General features: G+C 28.4%; 5 protein-coding genes across 5 annotated transcripts; 2 read left to right on the top strand and 3 right to left on the bottom strand.

Moving 5' to 3' along the window:
- Nucleotides 1-286: 286 nt before the first annotated feature.
- Bm17199 (Uncharacterized protein) lies at nucleotides 287-2,635 on the top strand (the record flags this gene model as incomplete). Its single annotated transcript, XM_043082993.1, has 3 exons — nucleotides 287-317; nucleotides 609-738; nucleotides 2,467-2,635. The coding sequence occupies 3 exons, from the start codon at nucleotides 287-289 to the stop codon at nucleotides 2,633-2,635; spliced, it is 330 nt and encodes a 109-aa protein (XP_042938927.1).
- Nucleotides 2,636-4,375: 1,740 nt separating this feature from the next.
- Nucleotides 4,376-6,513, top strand: Bm11099 (Uncharacterized protein; the record flags this gene model as incomplete). The annotated part of the gene is made up of 7 exons (XM_043082992.1): nucleotides 4,376-4,431; nucleotides 4,850-4,956; nucleotides 5,383-5,424; nucleotides 5,498-5,534; nucleotides 5,635-5,720; nucleotides 6,004-6,097; nucleotides 6,363-6,513. The coding sequence occupies 7 exons, from the start codon at nucleotides 4,376-4,378 to the stop codon at nucleotides 6,511-6,513; spliced, it is 573 nt and encodes a 190-aa protein (XP_042938926.1).
- Nucleotides 6,514-8,167: 1,654 nt separating this feature from the next.
- Nucleotides 8,168-8,637, bottom strand: Bm1530 (conserved hypothetical protein,hypothetical protein; the record flags this gene model as incomplete). The annotated part of the gene is made up of 2 exons (XM_001896107.2): nucleotides 8,168-8,200; nucleotides 8,524-8,637. Coding segments are annotated over 2 exons (147 nt in total), but the record flags the coding sequence as incomplete, so codon positions are not given.
- A 1,756-nt stretch (nucleotides 8,638-10,393) lies between these two features.
- On the bottom strand, nucleotides 10,394-10,749 carry Bm1531 (Uncharacterized protein; the record flags this gene model as incomplete). Its single annotated transcript, XM_043082991.1, has 2 exons — nucleotides 10,394-10,430; nucleotides 10,670-10,749. 2 exons carry the CDS (start codon nucleotides 10,747-10,749, stop codon nucleotides 10,394-10,396), a joined length of 117 nt encoding a protein of 38 aa, XP_042938925.1.
- Nucleotides 10,750-13,558: 2,809 nt separating this feature from the next.
- Nucleotides 13,559-14,276, bottom strand: Bm7771 (Uncharacterized protein; the record flags this gene model as incomplete). The annotated part of the gene is made up of 3 exons (XM_043082990.1): nucleotides 13,559-13,645; nucleotides 13,972-14,045; nucleotides 14,162-14,276. The coding sequence occupies 3 exons, from the start codon at nucleotides 14,274-14,276 to the stop codon at nucleotides 13,559-13,561; spliced, it is 276 nt and encodes a 91-aa protein (XP_042938924.1).
- Nucleotides 14,277-16,274: the final 1,998 nt, after the last annotated feature.

Raw genomic sequence — 16,274 nt, 5'->3', positions numbered from 1 at the left:
TCTATTTTGTTGCAAATAAAATTTGCTTTGACATTTACCAGACTCTCAATCATTTTCTTCAATTTCTGAATTAAAAAACACTGGAAGGAAATCATAAAAAATTGTTTTTAAATCAGGATTTGCAGGCTTTATGTAAACTATTGCATCAAATTCAAAATTTCTGATTACATCGAATGCCTTTCCATGTCGACGTGCTATCGAGTTAGCACAATGTTTCTATAGTAGGCAACTCCTGATAATATATCGATACCATAATACTTTAAAGTTTTACGAACAACTTGGATTCATGGTATCATCAGATGAATTTAGAGATGCTGGTTACATTTGACTTACTATAAAACCTTGCAAATAAAAAATTGCTGTGAATTTCTCAGTACATAATCCATTGAGCATAATGTATCGACATTGTAATCTGTAATGATGGGACTGAATCATTTGTACCTTTATATTTGTATTAATACTACATGTTTGGTATTTATTTTGGCGATAATCGAAGAATTTAATAATTTTGTTGTACTTTTTAATATATTTTATTATATTACAGTACTTTTGTCCATCTTTTAGACAGTTATATTACTTTAAATGTATTTTTTTTTTTCTTTTTGCAGACGATGTTTTATTTTCCACGTCGAATGAAGTTACCTACATTGCATTTGACGGTGCTGATTGTAAATATACACCAGGTGATTGCTTTGATCCAGCTGTTATGACGAGAATAAAACTATCATGTCATTCAAGGTTGATTATTTTTATGATTAATGTATACTTAGTTTTCAAATTTTCTTCCTTTTTGCAAATTCATTTTGGTCAAAATAAATTCAAGGTTGATAAGGTTTTTTCTGCTTTTTAGGTTAATAAGTGAGATTCACTTAAATTGACACAGATCGAATACCTTCACCTTTTTTTTTTTTTTTTTTTTTTTTGTTTTAGATCGAGTATCTCAAACCAAATATGTTACTCTTGCATTCAACGATTACTCACATGGCCAAATAATCTCCAGCTCAAAATATCAAATATTACGTTTTTTAAAATGAAATACATGGAAACAGATTAGACACAAGATGTTCCTAGACTAGTCCATCTGCAACACTTGCCAGAAGAAAGTGTCATTGGTTGTTTACTAATTCGAATTTATAAAGAATGCACTCGAGCAACTCTAGCATAAAATTTTGCACGAAGTAAACAAAAAATTTTTTGGTCTTAATAGTTTGGGAAAAATTGAATACTGGCTATTATGAAGAGATCGATGAAGTTTGGGGACTTTTTTTTACACAAATATTATGATGTGTAGAGTATTATGTTTGAAATTAGAGAAGCGAATAGAAGTAAGCATTTTTGTTGTTTTAATGATGCCAACTGTATTTGATAAAATAATGATAATGTTTATACTATTAAGCTTTACTTTTCAGTATTATGAAGTGTATTAACTGATATATTTATTACATTCTGTATATTTTGTCATATGTTGACTAGATCTATGTTGCTTGTGATATGGGCGTAATAATGGGTCGTAGTGTTGGTGGTTTTGCAAAATTTTTTGCGCTGCCGAACTTTGCCCTCATTTGCATTCTCCTTTATCAAAACTGGCGACTTACTTTCCGATGAGTAACTCTTTTTTGCAAGGATTTACGCTTTCTGAAATTTCAAATGGTAAGCCAGTTTTTCTAGAACTTTCGTATTAATATGCACATTATTACTTTTTTTACAGACTATAAAGCTTTTGCAACCACCACTTCCTTTACTGAACTCAAATTATGGATGTTTGCGAGCTACTGTCTTTTGAAGAGATGTTATAGAAATAAAAAACTAGTAGTTGTAAGAAGACTTGTAAATTAGTGGCCTGCATTTAGAAAATGTAAATAAGATTAATAGTTGTCTAGAAAGGTTTTCTACATAAATGTTAAAAACTTCAACATAATTTGTTGTTTCTTATGTAAAAACTATGAAAAAGCAAATTTATAATTATACTTACTACTCCTATGCACTCTCATGCTACTGATCTTAGCTTCCTTCTAGCTTCTCATATTTTAACAAATTTATTGGTCATCGTACCTATTGAGATTGGTAACAGTTATGCTGGTGGTAACTGTTAACAAGTTATGATGAATTAATAGAATGTGATATATGGCATATTTTTAGTTATTACTTTTTTGAAGGAATCTGTATTTTTTGGTCCTGAAGCAGTACAGTTCATATGCTTGATTTCTTGTTTTTCCGTCTTTAACATACAAATAACTATTAAAAACTAATGCAGTTGTAATGAACATAACAAAGTCATTGAATCCGTTAAAATGACAGGTGGCGAAAGGACCGCTGCTATAAGTCGAGAATTAAGATCTATTAAAGTTATGTGACAATGTCGATCTGCTTATTGTTAAAAGGATTGTGAAAAAAGAAAAGATTCTTAGTATTTGTAAAAATATATTTAAATGATTTAATAAGATTTGCAGAGCTCAGATGATCCAGGTTATTTAATGCAACATCGTTTGATCAAATTCCAGAACTTTTGGATGATATTATAATTCCCGATTACTGTTCATTTGGTGACAGTGTCGATATTAATATTTGGATTGGACCATCAGAAAATGTATCATCTCCGTATTTCGATCCAAAAAGTAACATATTTGCCAAATAGTTTGTTAATGAACACAGTTTTTTTTTTTTTTTTTGGTGACAGTTTATAGGAGGAGATTAAGAAAATTTAAGCATTCAAGTTTTTACGATTAATATATGCTAGCTGAAACTGAAAATGTATACCCTCAATAGGATGGATTTTTGACCAATACCAGTCAGGTTTGCCTTATCATTTATTGTTAAAAATAGAATTATCTTATATATTTTAATTTATATTTAGCGTAAGCTTGTTAGTGGATCTAAACATTATTCACCGCTTTCCTGATGTTCCTGCTTTACGGAATCATTCTCAGTTATTATTAAATTAAACAGTTAAATTGATTTCTCTTATCAATTATTGCATTTTTCCAATGTTTTCTATGTTAGTTTCAATTTTTTTTTCCTTTCTATCAAACGCAAAAAAACATTAAAGCAATTTTTGGTTTCGATTTTTTTTAAATATATTTTGAAATGAGTTTGTGGATAAAACTAATAAGCTTATGAATATAAGGGCATTAATAATGTTAGAGATAATAGAACTGATCAATTAATTAGTTTGTAAATATTAAAACTGATAAATTTATGCAATCATTCTTAGTAAATTAAATAAAATTAACACATGTAATTTTGTAGTTAATTTTCGATTGTATAATTAAAGATTTAACTGTATAATTAAAATATCCAGTCTAAATAACCATATTAGTTTATTCGAAAGTTTTCAAGTAAAAATGGAAAAAATTTACCAGAAATAGATAAAGTTAAGAAATTTATTGAAACTTCTATTGCGAATCTCCTTTTGTTTTTTTTTTTCCTTTGAAATTGCAACAAAAATTATTTATCAAAAAAATTAACGATTTGAGTAATTTTATTGATATTTAATACATTTGAAAAACTTTAAATGAAATTGCTTTATCTTAATTATTATATTATAAAAAGGGAATAAAATTCAAAATTTAGACAATAAATTATAATTAACATAGAAACCTAAGAATATTATATTTATTTCAAACAAAATACTATTTTATTTAATTCAGTTATCAGAGTGATATATCATTGGATAATTTGTAACATTTTTTGTATGATAAATGTAGAACAAATTGGTGATAAAATTATTCGATTTTATTGAAAAATGTTTAAAAATCTGAATAATAAATTTACGCATGTTGCTCTTACCCTTGATGAGGTAAGTAATTTCATTAATTTTTTTTCTAATTTTCATTTCTTCCTATTTCTTTTTTTAGATTTCTTTTTGGTATAAAAATATATCAAAATCAACTGATTTCATTTGATTAACATTTTCTTTATTATATCTAAGTGATGCAAACTAGTATTATGTTAAAATGAAATGTAAAACACATAAGTTTTCTTCCATTTTTTCATCATTTATGAAATAATAAAAATGAAAAAATGTTTTGTTTTAATTATAATTCAGTTATACTCAGATTATAATTCAGTTATATTCAGATTATAATTCAGTTATACTCATACTCAGATTATAATTCAGTTATACTCATATTCAGATTATAATTCAGTTATAGTCATACTCAGATTATAATTCACTTATGCTCATACTCAGATTATAATTCAGTTATACTCAGATTACAATTCAGTTATACTCATACTATAATATGTATGATAACTCATTATGTATTCTTCAGAAATTTTCTATATAAATATTTACAATTATAAATGAGGACATAAAAAAAATTCAGAATGTTTAAATTTCTCTATTTTTCTGGACAAATCATATGCATGGCATGAAATGCGTGATTACAGCACTGATATTTGTGAAAATTATCCCGGATCTTTATTTTCCAGGTTTAACTTTTCAATTCCAAAATCATATCATATCAAAATATGTCTAATTCATGACTAATTCATGAAATTTTCTCTAACTAATCTCTTCATCGATATGACCTAGTTAGTTCATTGTTTGAAATGCTCACGAGTAAACCTATGATATATTTATCAAATTTTTAAATTTTTTTTTCAAATTCTGGTCAATGATGGTATGCTATTTCAGTGGAAGAAGTTAAATTCATAATTTCATATCTAAATTCATCGAAGGAAAGCAATTATAATGCAACTTATTTCGCACTTTCAATTGTCAAATTACGCAGATTTTTGTCATTACCCATCTCTTTTTATTCTCAAATATAAGAAATAACAAAATTGAGTAATTAAACCGAATTTAGTGAAATGTCCATACTTAATTTTCTTACATCTAAATTTTTAGTTATTTTCCACCATCATGGAAGCTACCAGAACATTTAAAAATCACAGCACCACAACAAGCAAATTTGAAAAGCGATAGGCGAAATGACAATTCTCCTCCAAAATCCGGTTAAAGATGTTTATTCCCATAAATCTACTGCATTTTAAGATCTGAGAACTGTTTAGTAACAGAAAAACAATAATCATTTAATAAAGGTATATTATAATGAGACGACGATGCTGGCATTAAATACTAATAATGCAAGCCTTAGATTTTGAAGCTATTATTAGAAAAAGCAATCTACGAAAGCAGTTTTTATCTTCCTTTCATTTTCATTATAATTTTATAAAGAAGCTGGTATAAAATACAGCTATTATTTTACAACAACTGTACATTGTTTTCACTGCTATCCTATTTCATTCATCAAATTTGTGCTTGTAGGAACCAAATGATTTAACAAAAATAATTTTGTAATGTGATTTTGTTTTCTATGAATTTTATGAATCCTAAATTTCAAATCTTAAAATCTCATTTGATATCTCGTTAATTTGTAGGATTAAGTGACAAATCAGCTGGTGGTGGTAGCGAATCAGATGGTAAGTATTCCACGAAATTGTAATAACATCAAAAAAGCTATCACTAACGATATTATTCTGAATGATATTGCAGATCATTCACCATATCTGCCTGCTAACCATGATTCCAGGTTGCTTTTTTTCTATTTTAATTTGCATTTCTTCTGAATGTGCTATTAACTTAGTATTCAGAGTAATCAAGCAATACATACGAAATTGATTTTGTTTTAGCTCAGATAAAGGCATTCATGAAAGTAATCCACCCACTGCTGTTTGTAAAGCTTCACTAGTGAACATTGCTGCTTCACCTAAAAATGGTATTTTTGTATTAATTGTGCAAATCATTTTAGAATCGCTCTTTAATTCTGTAAGAAATAAGTGCTTTTAAACACTTTTTACTCTTAGAAAGCCTACAACAAGTGCTTCAATTTATAGCATAATTTCTGCTTCATGATTGTCAGGACTGGTATATTTTCATTCTGCTTATTTTACCCGTTTGTTTCCTAATTGTATAAAGTTTTTTCTTTTTCACCAAATGTTTTTTTTTTTTTTCTTGATTCTGAAATCACCAATTATTTCAAAAGAGACCTTATTTCTTAGGTTTGTTACGCTCACATGAATATCCGGATGACATCTGCTGCCTCAAATCAGCTAATATCTGGAGGAAGCTACCACCAAGATTGCCAGAAATCATGTTCTTTTTATAAAGATATTTGTGATTGCAAGACACTAAATATTGTTTAATTTAATTATGAGTCAAAAGGAATGTGTATCTTTTTTGAAATCAAATGAAGATAAGGAAAAGTTACGAAGTTATAGCAAATAACAAATATTAGAAGAATGTATAAGTTTTTCAAGAAATTTTTTAAGCAAGATTTTTAATTTCACCTCAGAAGTTTTCAATAAGTTTGAATATTCTAGTCAAAATTTGAAATTAAATTTGATAAGTTATATTTTAGGACAGTGAAAAAACCAGGACCAAAGCAACTTAAATCGAAATCATTTGAATCTCCAAGGCGTATTTTTCATACATCAGATGAAAGCACCCAATTAGATTTTAGCACAGAGATGATTTCGCCAAAGGCACTGCCAGTGAGTTCTACGGAATAATGAATTCTTCGAAATGTTATGTGCAAATGACAATATAAAATGTAATGATTGGTAACTGATAGCTAGTTTTTCCTTTTGCTAAAAAGATTATTTGTGCATCAATAATTAGCTTTTATCATTTTTTTTAGCTTATAAATTGTTTTTCCTACTTTTTTTCTTTGTTCTCTTATATTTTGCAGATGGCCAATGCAGAATCTGGAAATGATACAAATAAAATTACCATTTTCTTATCCGACAAAAATGGATTAAATGTAGTCTATCATTAAATAACTTTTTTCTAAGCGTCTGTTTCATTGCTGCGAATCATTGACAATTTTGTCACACAAAAATTCTGCTTGCTCATTTTGTTCTTGAGTGGATTTTCGAGAAATTGCGATTTATCTGATGGACATTTATTAGTGATAGATATGGTGAAACCGTTTGATATTAACAATTCATATCATTTGCAGGTGGCAGTAACAGCTGATATTGGCATGAAGCTTATCAATGAAGATGGGTCAAAAAAAAGAATTAAATGTATTAAAAAGCAAAAAATTTGTGTCGATGACCAAGTTTTTTATGAAGATTGACTTTTTGCAAATTTTCAAATTTTGTATTTTTTTTTAACAATTTGAACTAACTTTCATTCAAAAAAAGCAAAAAGCAGCATTAATGCACTAGCATTAATCAACTAAACTATCAAAAGTGGAAATGATAAAAAACTGACTATACTGTGATTCCATTTACTGAAAATCAATAGAATTTTTAAAGGTTTCAATGAAATCGAATTTGATTAAATCAACAGTTCATTTCAAATCCTGTCACATCAACAATATACCATTTCTATGTAGTCATTGTTTCGTTCAACCATTGATCAGATTGCTGTAGAATTGAGTCAGATTAAAATTCATAATATTCATAGATGCTCATTTTCAATGCAAGGGTACTGATTGATGCATGTATGGTATGGAGAGATGTTCAAAGGAAGAAAGTAATTCGAATTACAATTAAACTTTATAAACAAAATGGAATAACAATTTGTCTGTCCATTTACATGGCCGATTTTAAACTGAGCTTTAGAAATGAATTATCTAGAGATTCAATGCATGCTCACTGCTAAATATTCCCACAGAGCCATGGGCAATATTTACCCGGCAATATTTCATTTTAACATAATACTAGTTTGCATCACTTAAATATAATAACGAAAATGTTAATCAAATGAAAGCAATTGATTTTGATATATTTTCATATCAGAAAGAAATCTAAAAAAAGAAATAGGAAAGAAATGAAAATTAAAAAAAAAATTAATGAAATTACCTCATCGAGGCTAAGAGCAACATTATTATTCAAATTTTTAAACACTTTTTCAATAAAATCGAATAATGTTATCATCAATTTGTTCTACATTTATCATACAAAAAATGTTACAAATTATCCAATGATATATATTCTGATAACTGAATTAAATAAAATAGTTTAAGATATACAGTATGATATGAGATTAAGATATGCAATATGATATGAGATTAGCGCTTTTGTTCAACTTGATTTAAATCAATGAAAACGGAATTATGGTCAAAAGAAATCTATGATAATTATATATTTTTTTTCCTGCTTCATGAAAATTGCAGAGCATAATAATATTGCTTACTTTTTCTTGCATTATCATAATTCAGAAATCGTTTACTGTTATTTTCATTGGTCCCTGTATTAATTAATTAATTATTCGTCAATTACAAATGATGCTTATTTATTCTTCAACAATAAACTTACTTTGTAATTGCACTCTGAATAAATCAGCATATATTTTGATTGAAAAAATTTATTAATTAAAGAAATTCACTTTGCGAAAGTTAGGAGTAAAAATTTTCAAACATTTATCTTTTCTTTTTAATGCAAAAATATGTGTGTTATTAATCCAAGAAAATATTTAAAATCGATTATTAAAGAAAATTATTAATGATAAATATAAAAAAGAAAATGTTCTTTTAAATTTCGGGAAATCAATTGAAATAGCTATTGCTTCACCTGAGTACAAATGAATGAGTTCAGGAATGGATCACCTTTAACGTGGTTTACGTGAATATAGTCAGATTCTCCCTCCTGCAATACAACACGTGTCTTATCAATGCATATCACATCTGCAAATATATTTCGTTTTGTCAATATTTTATGGTCATTTTTTCTACTACCATAATCATCAGATTATATGATAACAGTACTTCGTTTACGGCTATCATATCAATATATATTAAATTGAACTGCTCAAGGAAATTTAGAAGTACACCTATTTTATTATCACTCTAATTACAATATAAGGAAACACAATCGAATCAAATCACTTCATCTCAAACATTTAAATCAATTACCTGCATCATTTATTAATAATTATTACAACAGCTAACAATTAACAAATACATTAAGCAAAAGTGCTACTTTCAAGTGTAAATGTATGCGTGAATTAATAACTGAATGCGAATTAGCATTACAGTCAGTAGTTTTTAATAATTATTATGGTGTAGCATTCTTTAATTTTTATTAATGACATTCAGCTAATATTTTTTTCACATACAGTTTTCTTGAAATAATTTTTAAATTTAAAAAATCAAAAAAAAATGCAATAAACCTTTATAACGATTTTTTTTTCATATTTTTATGGAATGCTATATATGGCATATCTGGTGGAGTGTACGTTTTTAGATCAGCTTGATATTGCTTCACAATTCCATCCACACCAAGCTCAAACATTTCCTGATAAAATTAGTATAATCATAGTTTTAAAAATTTATGTAAGATTTTTGTTAAAGAATATTTACTTATCAGCATTTAGTTATGTGTAATTAACAATCATCATTAGCACATATTATATTATTCGTATTACTCTAACTATTACAAATTATCATTCGCTATTTTTCATTGGTAGTATAAATTAGGCAATTTGAATATCCTCTTTAAAATTAGAACACTGATTACAGCAATTTTCTTTAAATCATTTTAATGATTTAGGAAGTGAAAAGTTTAAAGCTGTCTCATTTCATTTTAACTTCTGTAATTATCACTTGCTATAAAATTCATTAAAAGTTTGCTTATTAACAAAAATTAATTGTTGATATTGATTATCAATAAAAAATTTGAATAATTCTCTCTTTATTCATCAGTAACCGGAAATTCCCTTTTTTTTTCCTAGCTCTCATCGATTTTTCTTCCTGCAAAAAAAATCTCAAAATAGATTCACAAAAAAGAAAAGGATAACAACTCAGATCATAGTTATTTACAATGCTACCCGAAAGTTATTCATATATAGAAATTACTTGATAAATTTAAATAATTAGATATATATCATACATTAAAAATAATAAGTTAAAGAAAATAATAAAGAAAATATATAGAAAAAAAAAAAAATAATAAAAAATTCAATAATATGTTAAAGAAAATTCTGAGACACTGAACTCATCTATTTAATATAAAAGCAATTATAATAAACAAAATAAACTTGAAATGGGAAAAGAGTGAAATGATTCGATACAATAAATCATTTTTTGCTATAAGTCTTAGTGATTATTTTTTTTTTTTGAAAGCATATGCTAATGTTAATAATAAGTTATTTAACATATAAAAAAAAACGATGAATTAACGAAAAAAAGGTAATATTTTAAAACAAATCGTATTTTTCTTTTTTTCTCGTTTACTTTTACCTTCGTTTAATTTTTCTTTTTTCTTCCTCTTTCGTTTTCGTCTACTTCTCAATAAAAATGTGTTAAAAAAATCATTTTTCTCAGCTCTACTTAACAATAACTGAAAAAATTAAATAAATAAAAAGTTATGAAATTGCGAGGTTTTTTTTTTTTTTTTTTTAATAATTAAATTGACGAACTATCTGGTGCAGGTTCCTTCTTATTCAATGCTGTACTGCGTATCTCTTTTTGACGTAATCTCTGAAATTTCGTAGTAAAATTCTAGAAATCTCTTTTGATACACCATTTATATATATTCTCCTTGTCATTTAAAACACAAATTCCCTCGGGAAAAAAAAAAAAAAAACTTACTCGAAAACTTTAATTATATTCCTTACTTTTTATATCAAATTAGCCCAACACCAATACACATATTATTATAATCAAATTTGAGATTCAAATTAACTGATTATATGTAATTTTAAGGAACATATTCCTACTTAGCATCAATAATCCAATTGGACTGTGTTAATTGAACCATTTTTCGAAATTTTTCCATCATCATTTTTCGGTAATCCATTTTTGATTAATTGATGCTGATTAACAAATATGAAATCACCGAATAAGCCTCTTTGATACTGTAAAAATGAACAAATTACATGTACTGAAATATTTTTATAGCTTTCCGCAAAAATTTGAATAATGCATAAGAAAATTTAGTGCACAACGTACAGAAATTTTACTAGGAAAGTGTATTTTTTTTTTTGGAAATGATATAAAAATAAATAAATTTTTACCGCCAAATTCTTCCAGTTTTTTTAGTATGTGAGTATACGATAAATTACTTGTTGTCATAGGTCGATTGTCCGATAACTCTTAAATTTACTAAAAAATTGAAACGTCAAAATTTTGATTGTATTTATAAAATGGCTGTATACTTTTGTTCAGTGGTGATTGTTCATTTTTGTTCAACAGCATATATATGCCAATGTAAGGTTGTGTTTCAATCATTACGAGTATGACAATAATTGCAATGAAATTAATGGTGAATCAAATTGTCTATTAGCAATTGCTAGCAGATTAGCATTCATAATGATATCACTCACCTTCAAGTCAACTATTTTAAATCAATTTTTAACGTAGTGAAAAGTATTGTTACAAATGTTTTCAAAACAAGCGGATAAATTGAATCGAATGATGAAATTATCAGTGAGAATATATGTTTGAAATGAAAAAGTGAAACAAAATCTTTCAGGTCGAAAAACGTTTTAAAAATTTGTGGAATTATTTTAATTATAATGGCCTCTATATTTTTTGCCATAAGTATTATTGTTATTATAATATGTTATCATATATATTATCATATACGAAAGTATTCTTTTATTTCAATTTTGCTTGTAAAATATCTAATATTTTAACAGAAACAAATTTAAACAATTTCTGATTAAAAATTTAATTACAGCGAAACAAATTTCAATTGCTTTGTGTCTATGTTAATATTTTGGTAAATCAATTAATCCCGATTTTTTTTTTTTTTTTAGTGAAATGATGCAAGCACAAAAGCAAGTTCAACAGTTCGATGAATTAATGAGAAGAACGAAAGAAAAACATAAAATGATTCATCAATTACGTAAACAACAAATAAATATGTTAGAATCTTGTCATTTCTATTAGTTTCAAACCAAATATAGTGTGTTATATTTATTTTAGTGCCAGATTTTTTATTATTTTCATATATTTCATATTACTTTGCTTTTCATATTATATGTTATATATATATTATTTGATAACAATATTTTTGGATAAAAATGGTCTCAGTATCATACATCCATGAATTGTGAATAACGGTCTGAGTAGTGAATCATAATTATTTACATTTGAGTATCGTACATCCATGAATTTGGATGACGATTGTGTACCATATATGCTGTCTGAGTACCATATATGCATGAATTATGAATCACGATTGTATATGTCTGAAGTCAGTGACAGTATAATTGAATAGTGTTAAAAGAGTGGGAATATAAATGAGCGATGATTATGGTTCTGAAGAATTAAATTTGTTGAATTCATTTCCTTTCAAATTATGGCTTTTTGTACATCATGTGCTACATGGCTGACCAAATATTTAGATATTAATTATGAAACAGAATCTTATTCGTGAGTTAACTCCCTTTATATAATCACATATTCAAAGCAATTATAGCTTTCATCTTTTGTGCTTATGAATGAAATTCTCAATCCCAACTTTATCCAGAAATTCCCCTCACGAGTCAGCTGAAGTTATTTTCGATTATAAATTTTTGTCATCCCCCACAAATGCAATCGATTTTAATTCTTTATTAGCACATATCCTTCGACACGCGATAATGTGACTTTGAGTATTAAACCAAGAAAGCAGTTACTACCAGGAAAGAAATTAACATGAAAACAGAAAGACTAAAGCATAGATGTGCATTTTGAAGTTCTATATAAGGACTGCTCAAATAATATAGCGAAAAGTAATTTACAATCATTGCAAAAAATTCTTAGTGAAGAATGCGACTGAGGTGAAAGAGATTCTCTTGATCACTTCTCACCAATGAAGTAAAAAAAAACATTAATATAGATCACTTAGCATAGAAATTTCTCTAAGTATGGTTTCGTTTGAAAAGATACATATCGAATTCACGCCAGATCGTCCCAAAAAATATTTTAAACAACTGTTTAAACAACTGTTTAAACGGAAATCAAACGGAAAAAAAATAACACTAACCATTTGATTGGTGATTTTAATCAATCATAAAAATAAAATTTGCTCCAAAAGCAACTTTGAAAAAATATGAAGTAGCCATCATAAATGGATTCCTTTATTTCAAGGTCATTGCAGAAATCTATGTAATACACTCCGCAAAAGATTCTAATAATTGCAAAGAGACATGAACGATCCAATTTTCCAAATTTCATATAAAAGTTATCATAAATATTTTTTCCAATAAATAAAATATTTGTGCCGCTGTGATGAATATATATAATGATTGCTATCAATCCTAAGCCAATTTCTGCAATTCTCAAAAGGCAAAATTTGCAAAGTAACACCGTTTATGCAATCGATCTCTTCACTAATAAATCTGACAAAATTAACCTCTCTGGTTTTAGCATAACATCCTACCTAACTAATATTGATAATACTCTCTATTGCAATTAGGATGTAACAATTTTGCCCTGATTATGTGTCGCAATAAAATATTTTTATTACTTCCAAGATTTCAGAAATAAAATAGGACTCATCCAAACGTCAAAGATAATAAAACCTTTTAACTTGCGAGTAAAACGATTCTTGATTTCTTGAAGATTGACACTATGTTGCACTAGGTGTAGCAGAAGAGCATTATCAGGAAAAGTAGTGATCACAGCAAGAACAGGAGCAAAATGTGAAGGAGAAGGCAATTCGGCGACATTCTCTTCTTTGCTTGCTGTGGCCAAGAACGAATCAGCTATAATGTTGTGCATTATTCGCAAATGTTGTTGAACGTTACACATTGCAGGTGAGAAAGCTGGTACTACTTGGTCTTCGTTTTCTTCAAGAAGCAAATGAAATCATTACCACTGTTATTAAAATCTTTTTATGCCACAATGCGAAACCAGAACTTTGCTTGACCAACTCTAAGCAATTTAAAAAATATCATACAATTCCTTGCTTCCAACAAACTTGATCGAGAAGTATATATAGATATAAATGATAATCATTTTAATTAAAATTAATTCGCAACGAAACTTTGTGATAATTTGAAGAAAAACTGGTTGAGAAATTAAAAATCACCTTCATGATTCGTCCTGCGAATTCAAAAGCTGAATTACTGATTACTCCACGGAAAGATGGTATTTCCAGCCAACCTTAAGTAAATTCAGCATCTGCATGCATATATGAATTTCAGAGTGAGAAAAAATTTTTAAGGCACACATCGCTGAAATTTCAAATCATATGCTAACAGGCTTAACAATTTAAATACCTAGTAATGTAGAACGAAATGACACAACATTAGTTTTGTTTAAACACTGTTCATCCAAAGCTATGTAGAGCAGTTGTTCAACGGTGGGATGTTCTGACGATTCTTTTCGCAACATGCCAAAAATATTCCAGAAAAAAAATTAAAATACAGAAATATTTTATTAAAAGTAATATAACTACTAGGTCCTATATGAAGGAATAATGTATACCTGCCTGTGATATCAAAATCTGTGGAGGGATGCTAAATTTTGCCTTAAGAATTCGGCAAAACAATCTTTGAGGTTGAAAAGATAACTAAAACATTTTTGATGAAAGACTGGAAATGATGTTGATGGACCATATAAAAATTCCTACTTCTTTGGTATTAGAATAGAGATCAAAGTAAGATTTTATGCTGTCTAAATTATTTCGGACAACCTTCCAAATAATAAAACACAGAATAAAACTCCTAGTGCCCAAATGTCAGCCGACCGACCAGCATATTCAGGAGAATCTTTCAATATTTCAGGAACAACATATGTAGTGGAAGCAAAAATGTTTTTGGAAACAACCTTTATGATTTGGTTAAATTGTTATTCGGGGGAGAAGTTTGATGTCAGGGAGATGTGTTGGATGCCAGCTAAATATTTGGGCAACAATTGAATAAACTGATTCGGAGGATTGGATGATTTTTAAAACTGATCTAATTGACAATAGTATGGTTATAAATCTACATTGATGTTAGACAATGATCCAAACAAAGGAGAGGAGGTGCTTGCATGGGCACCAGTTGCTAATAAAGAGCTTATTAGATAACCGCATGATTATGATAGCTAACAAAGAACAATGTAGATATCCTCATGATTGTAAGGATTGCTAACAAAGAACGATGTAAATTGTTTCAATATGTAGAAGCATAAATTTGGAAACAAAGAGTCCGAAGTATAAGCATTATTTGCGGAAATTACGTAGATATCTTTACTACAATTTGCAACTCATATTTTTAGATCGCGATATTAAAATCCGCGACACTCCCGACCGAAGGAGCTAAATGCTTTAGTTCGTTGGACAGCTTTGGTTGATTGCTTCGCCTTATAGCGCTTCTAGTTCGTAGAGCAATTGGTTCTTGTTCATTGACATTTTGCACTGATTTGTTAAACATTGTTGGTTGAGGGTCAATTTCCTCACCTTTGACTTCCAGTGGGTATAACATATTCACCGGTCTGTTGAGTATTTTTCCTTTCGGTAATTCTATCGAGACACTTCTCACTTCTCCATCCTTTCCTGTTTTGATTTCTCTTATTCTGGCTAGTTTCCACATGCCACGGGGAATTTCTGGTTCATTTAGTAACACAATCTCTCCCTCGTGGGGAGTTCTTTTTACTACATCTCTCGGAGAAGAGTGTTCCCTTTGTGCTCTTTCTTTAAGAGTATTTAAATATTCCTCTTTCCATATTTCCCAGAAGGCATCGAGGGCCTTTAGTGTATTTGACCAGTATTGAATGAGTTTTTCTCTCGAATCCAATTTATGAGGGATAAAATCATCCATTTCATTCTTGTTTTTAGCAGGCATGATTAGATGCGCATTCGGTAGTATAAAGTCAATTGGACGCAATATGATACAATCATCAAAATTTACGTAAGTTAGTGGTCGAGTATTCAAAATACTTTCCACTTCCGCTACTAGCGTAATCAATTCCCGTTCCCATAATAACTTTCTGCCGATGGCTCTTTTCATTGCCCTTTTTGTTAACCCAATAAGTCGCTCATATACTCCTCCGTTCCAAGGCGCCTTTGGTATTATATTTTTCCAGATCATTTTCCTTTCCGCTAGGAATTCATTTAATTGTTGTTTCACAATGATTTTAAAAATTAACTGGAATTGACCAGCGTTGTCGCTTAAGATTAATTCTGGAAAGCCTCGTCTTGCTGTAAATCTTCTGAAAACATGTAAAAAGCTTTCGGCTGAAAGAGTTTCTACTACTTCTAGATGTACAGCTCTTGTTGTGAAACATGTGAATAGTGCTACCCATCTTTTTGTTAGCCCATTATCACTCCTGATATTCACAGGACCTAAATAGTCTAGTCCTACTCGCGCAAAGGGTCTTGATCTTGTGGTCCGAGATGCTGGAAGA

This window comes from Brugia malayi (assembly GCF_000002995.4).
Source record: "Brugia malayi strain FR3 genome assembly, contig: Bm_063, whole genome shotgun sequence".
Classification (NCBI taxonomy): domain Eukaryota; kingdom Metazoa; phylum Nematoda; class Chromadorea; order Rhabditida; family Onchocercidae; genus Brugia; species Brugia malayi.
The sequence above is the reverse complement of the archived record's forward strand: the minus strand, read 5'-3'. Positions and strand labels throughout refer to the sequence as shown.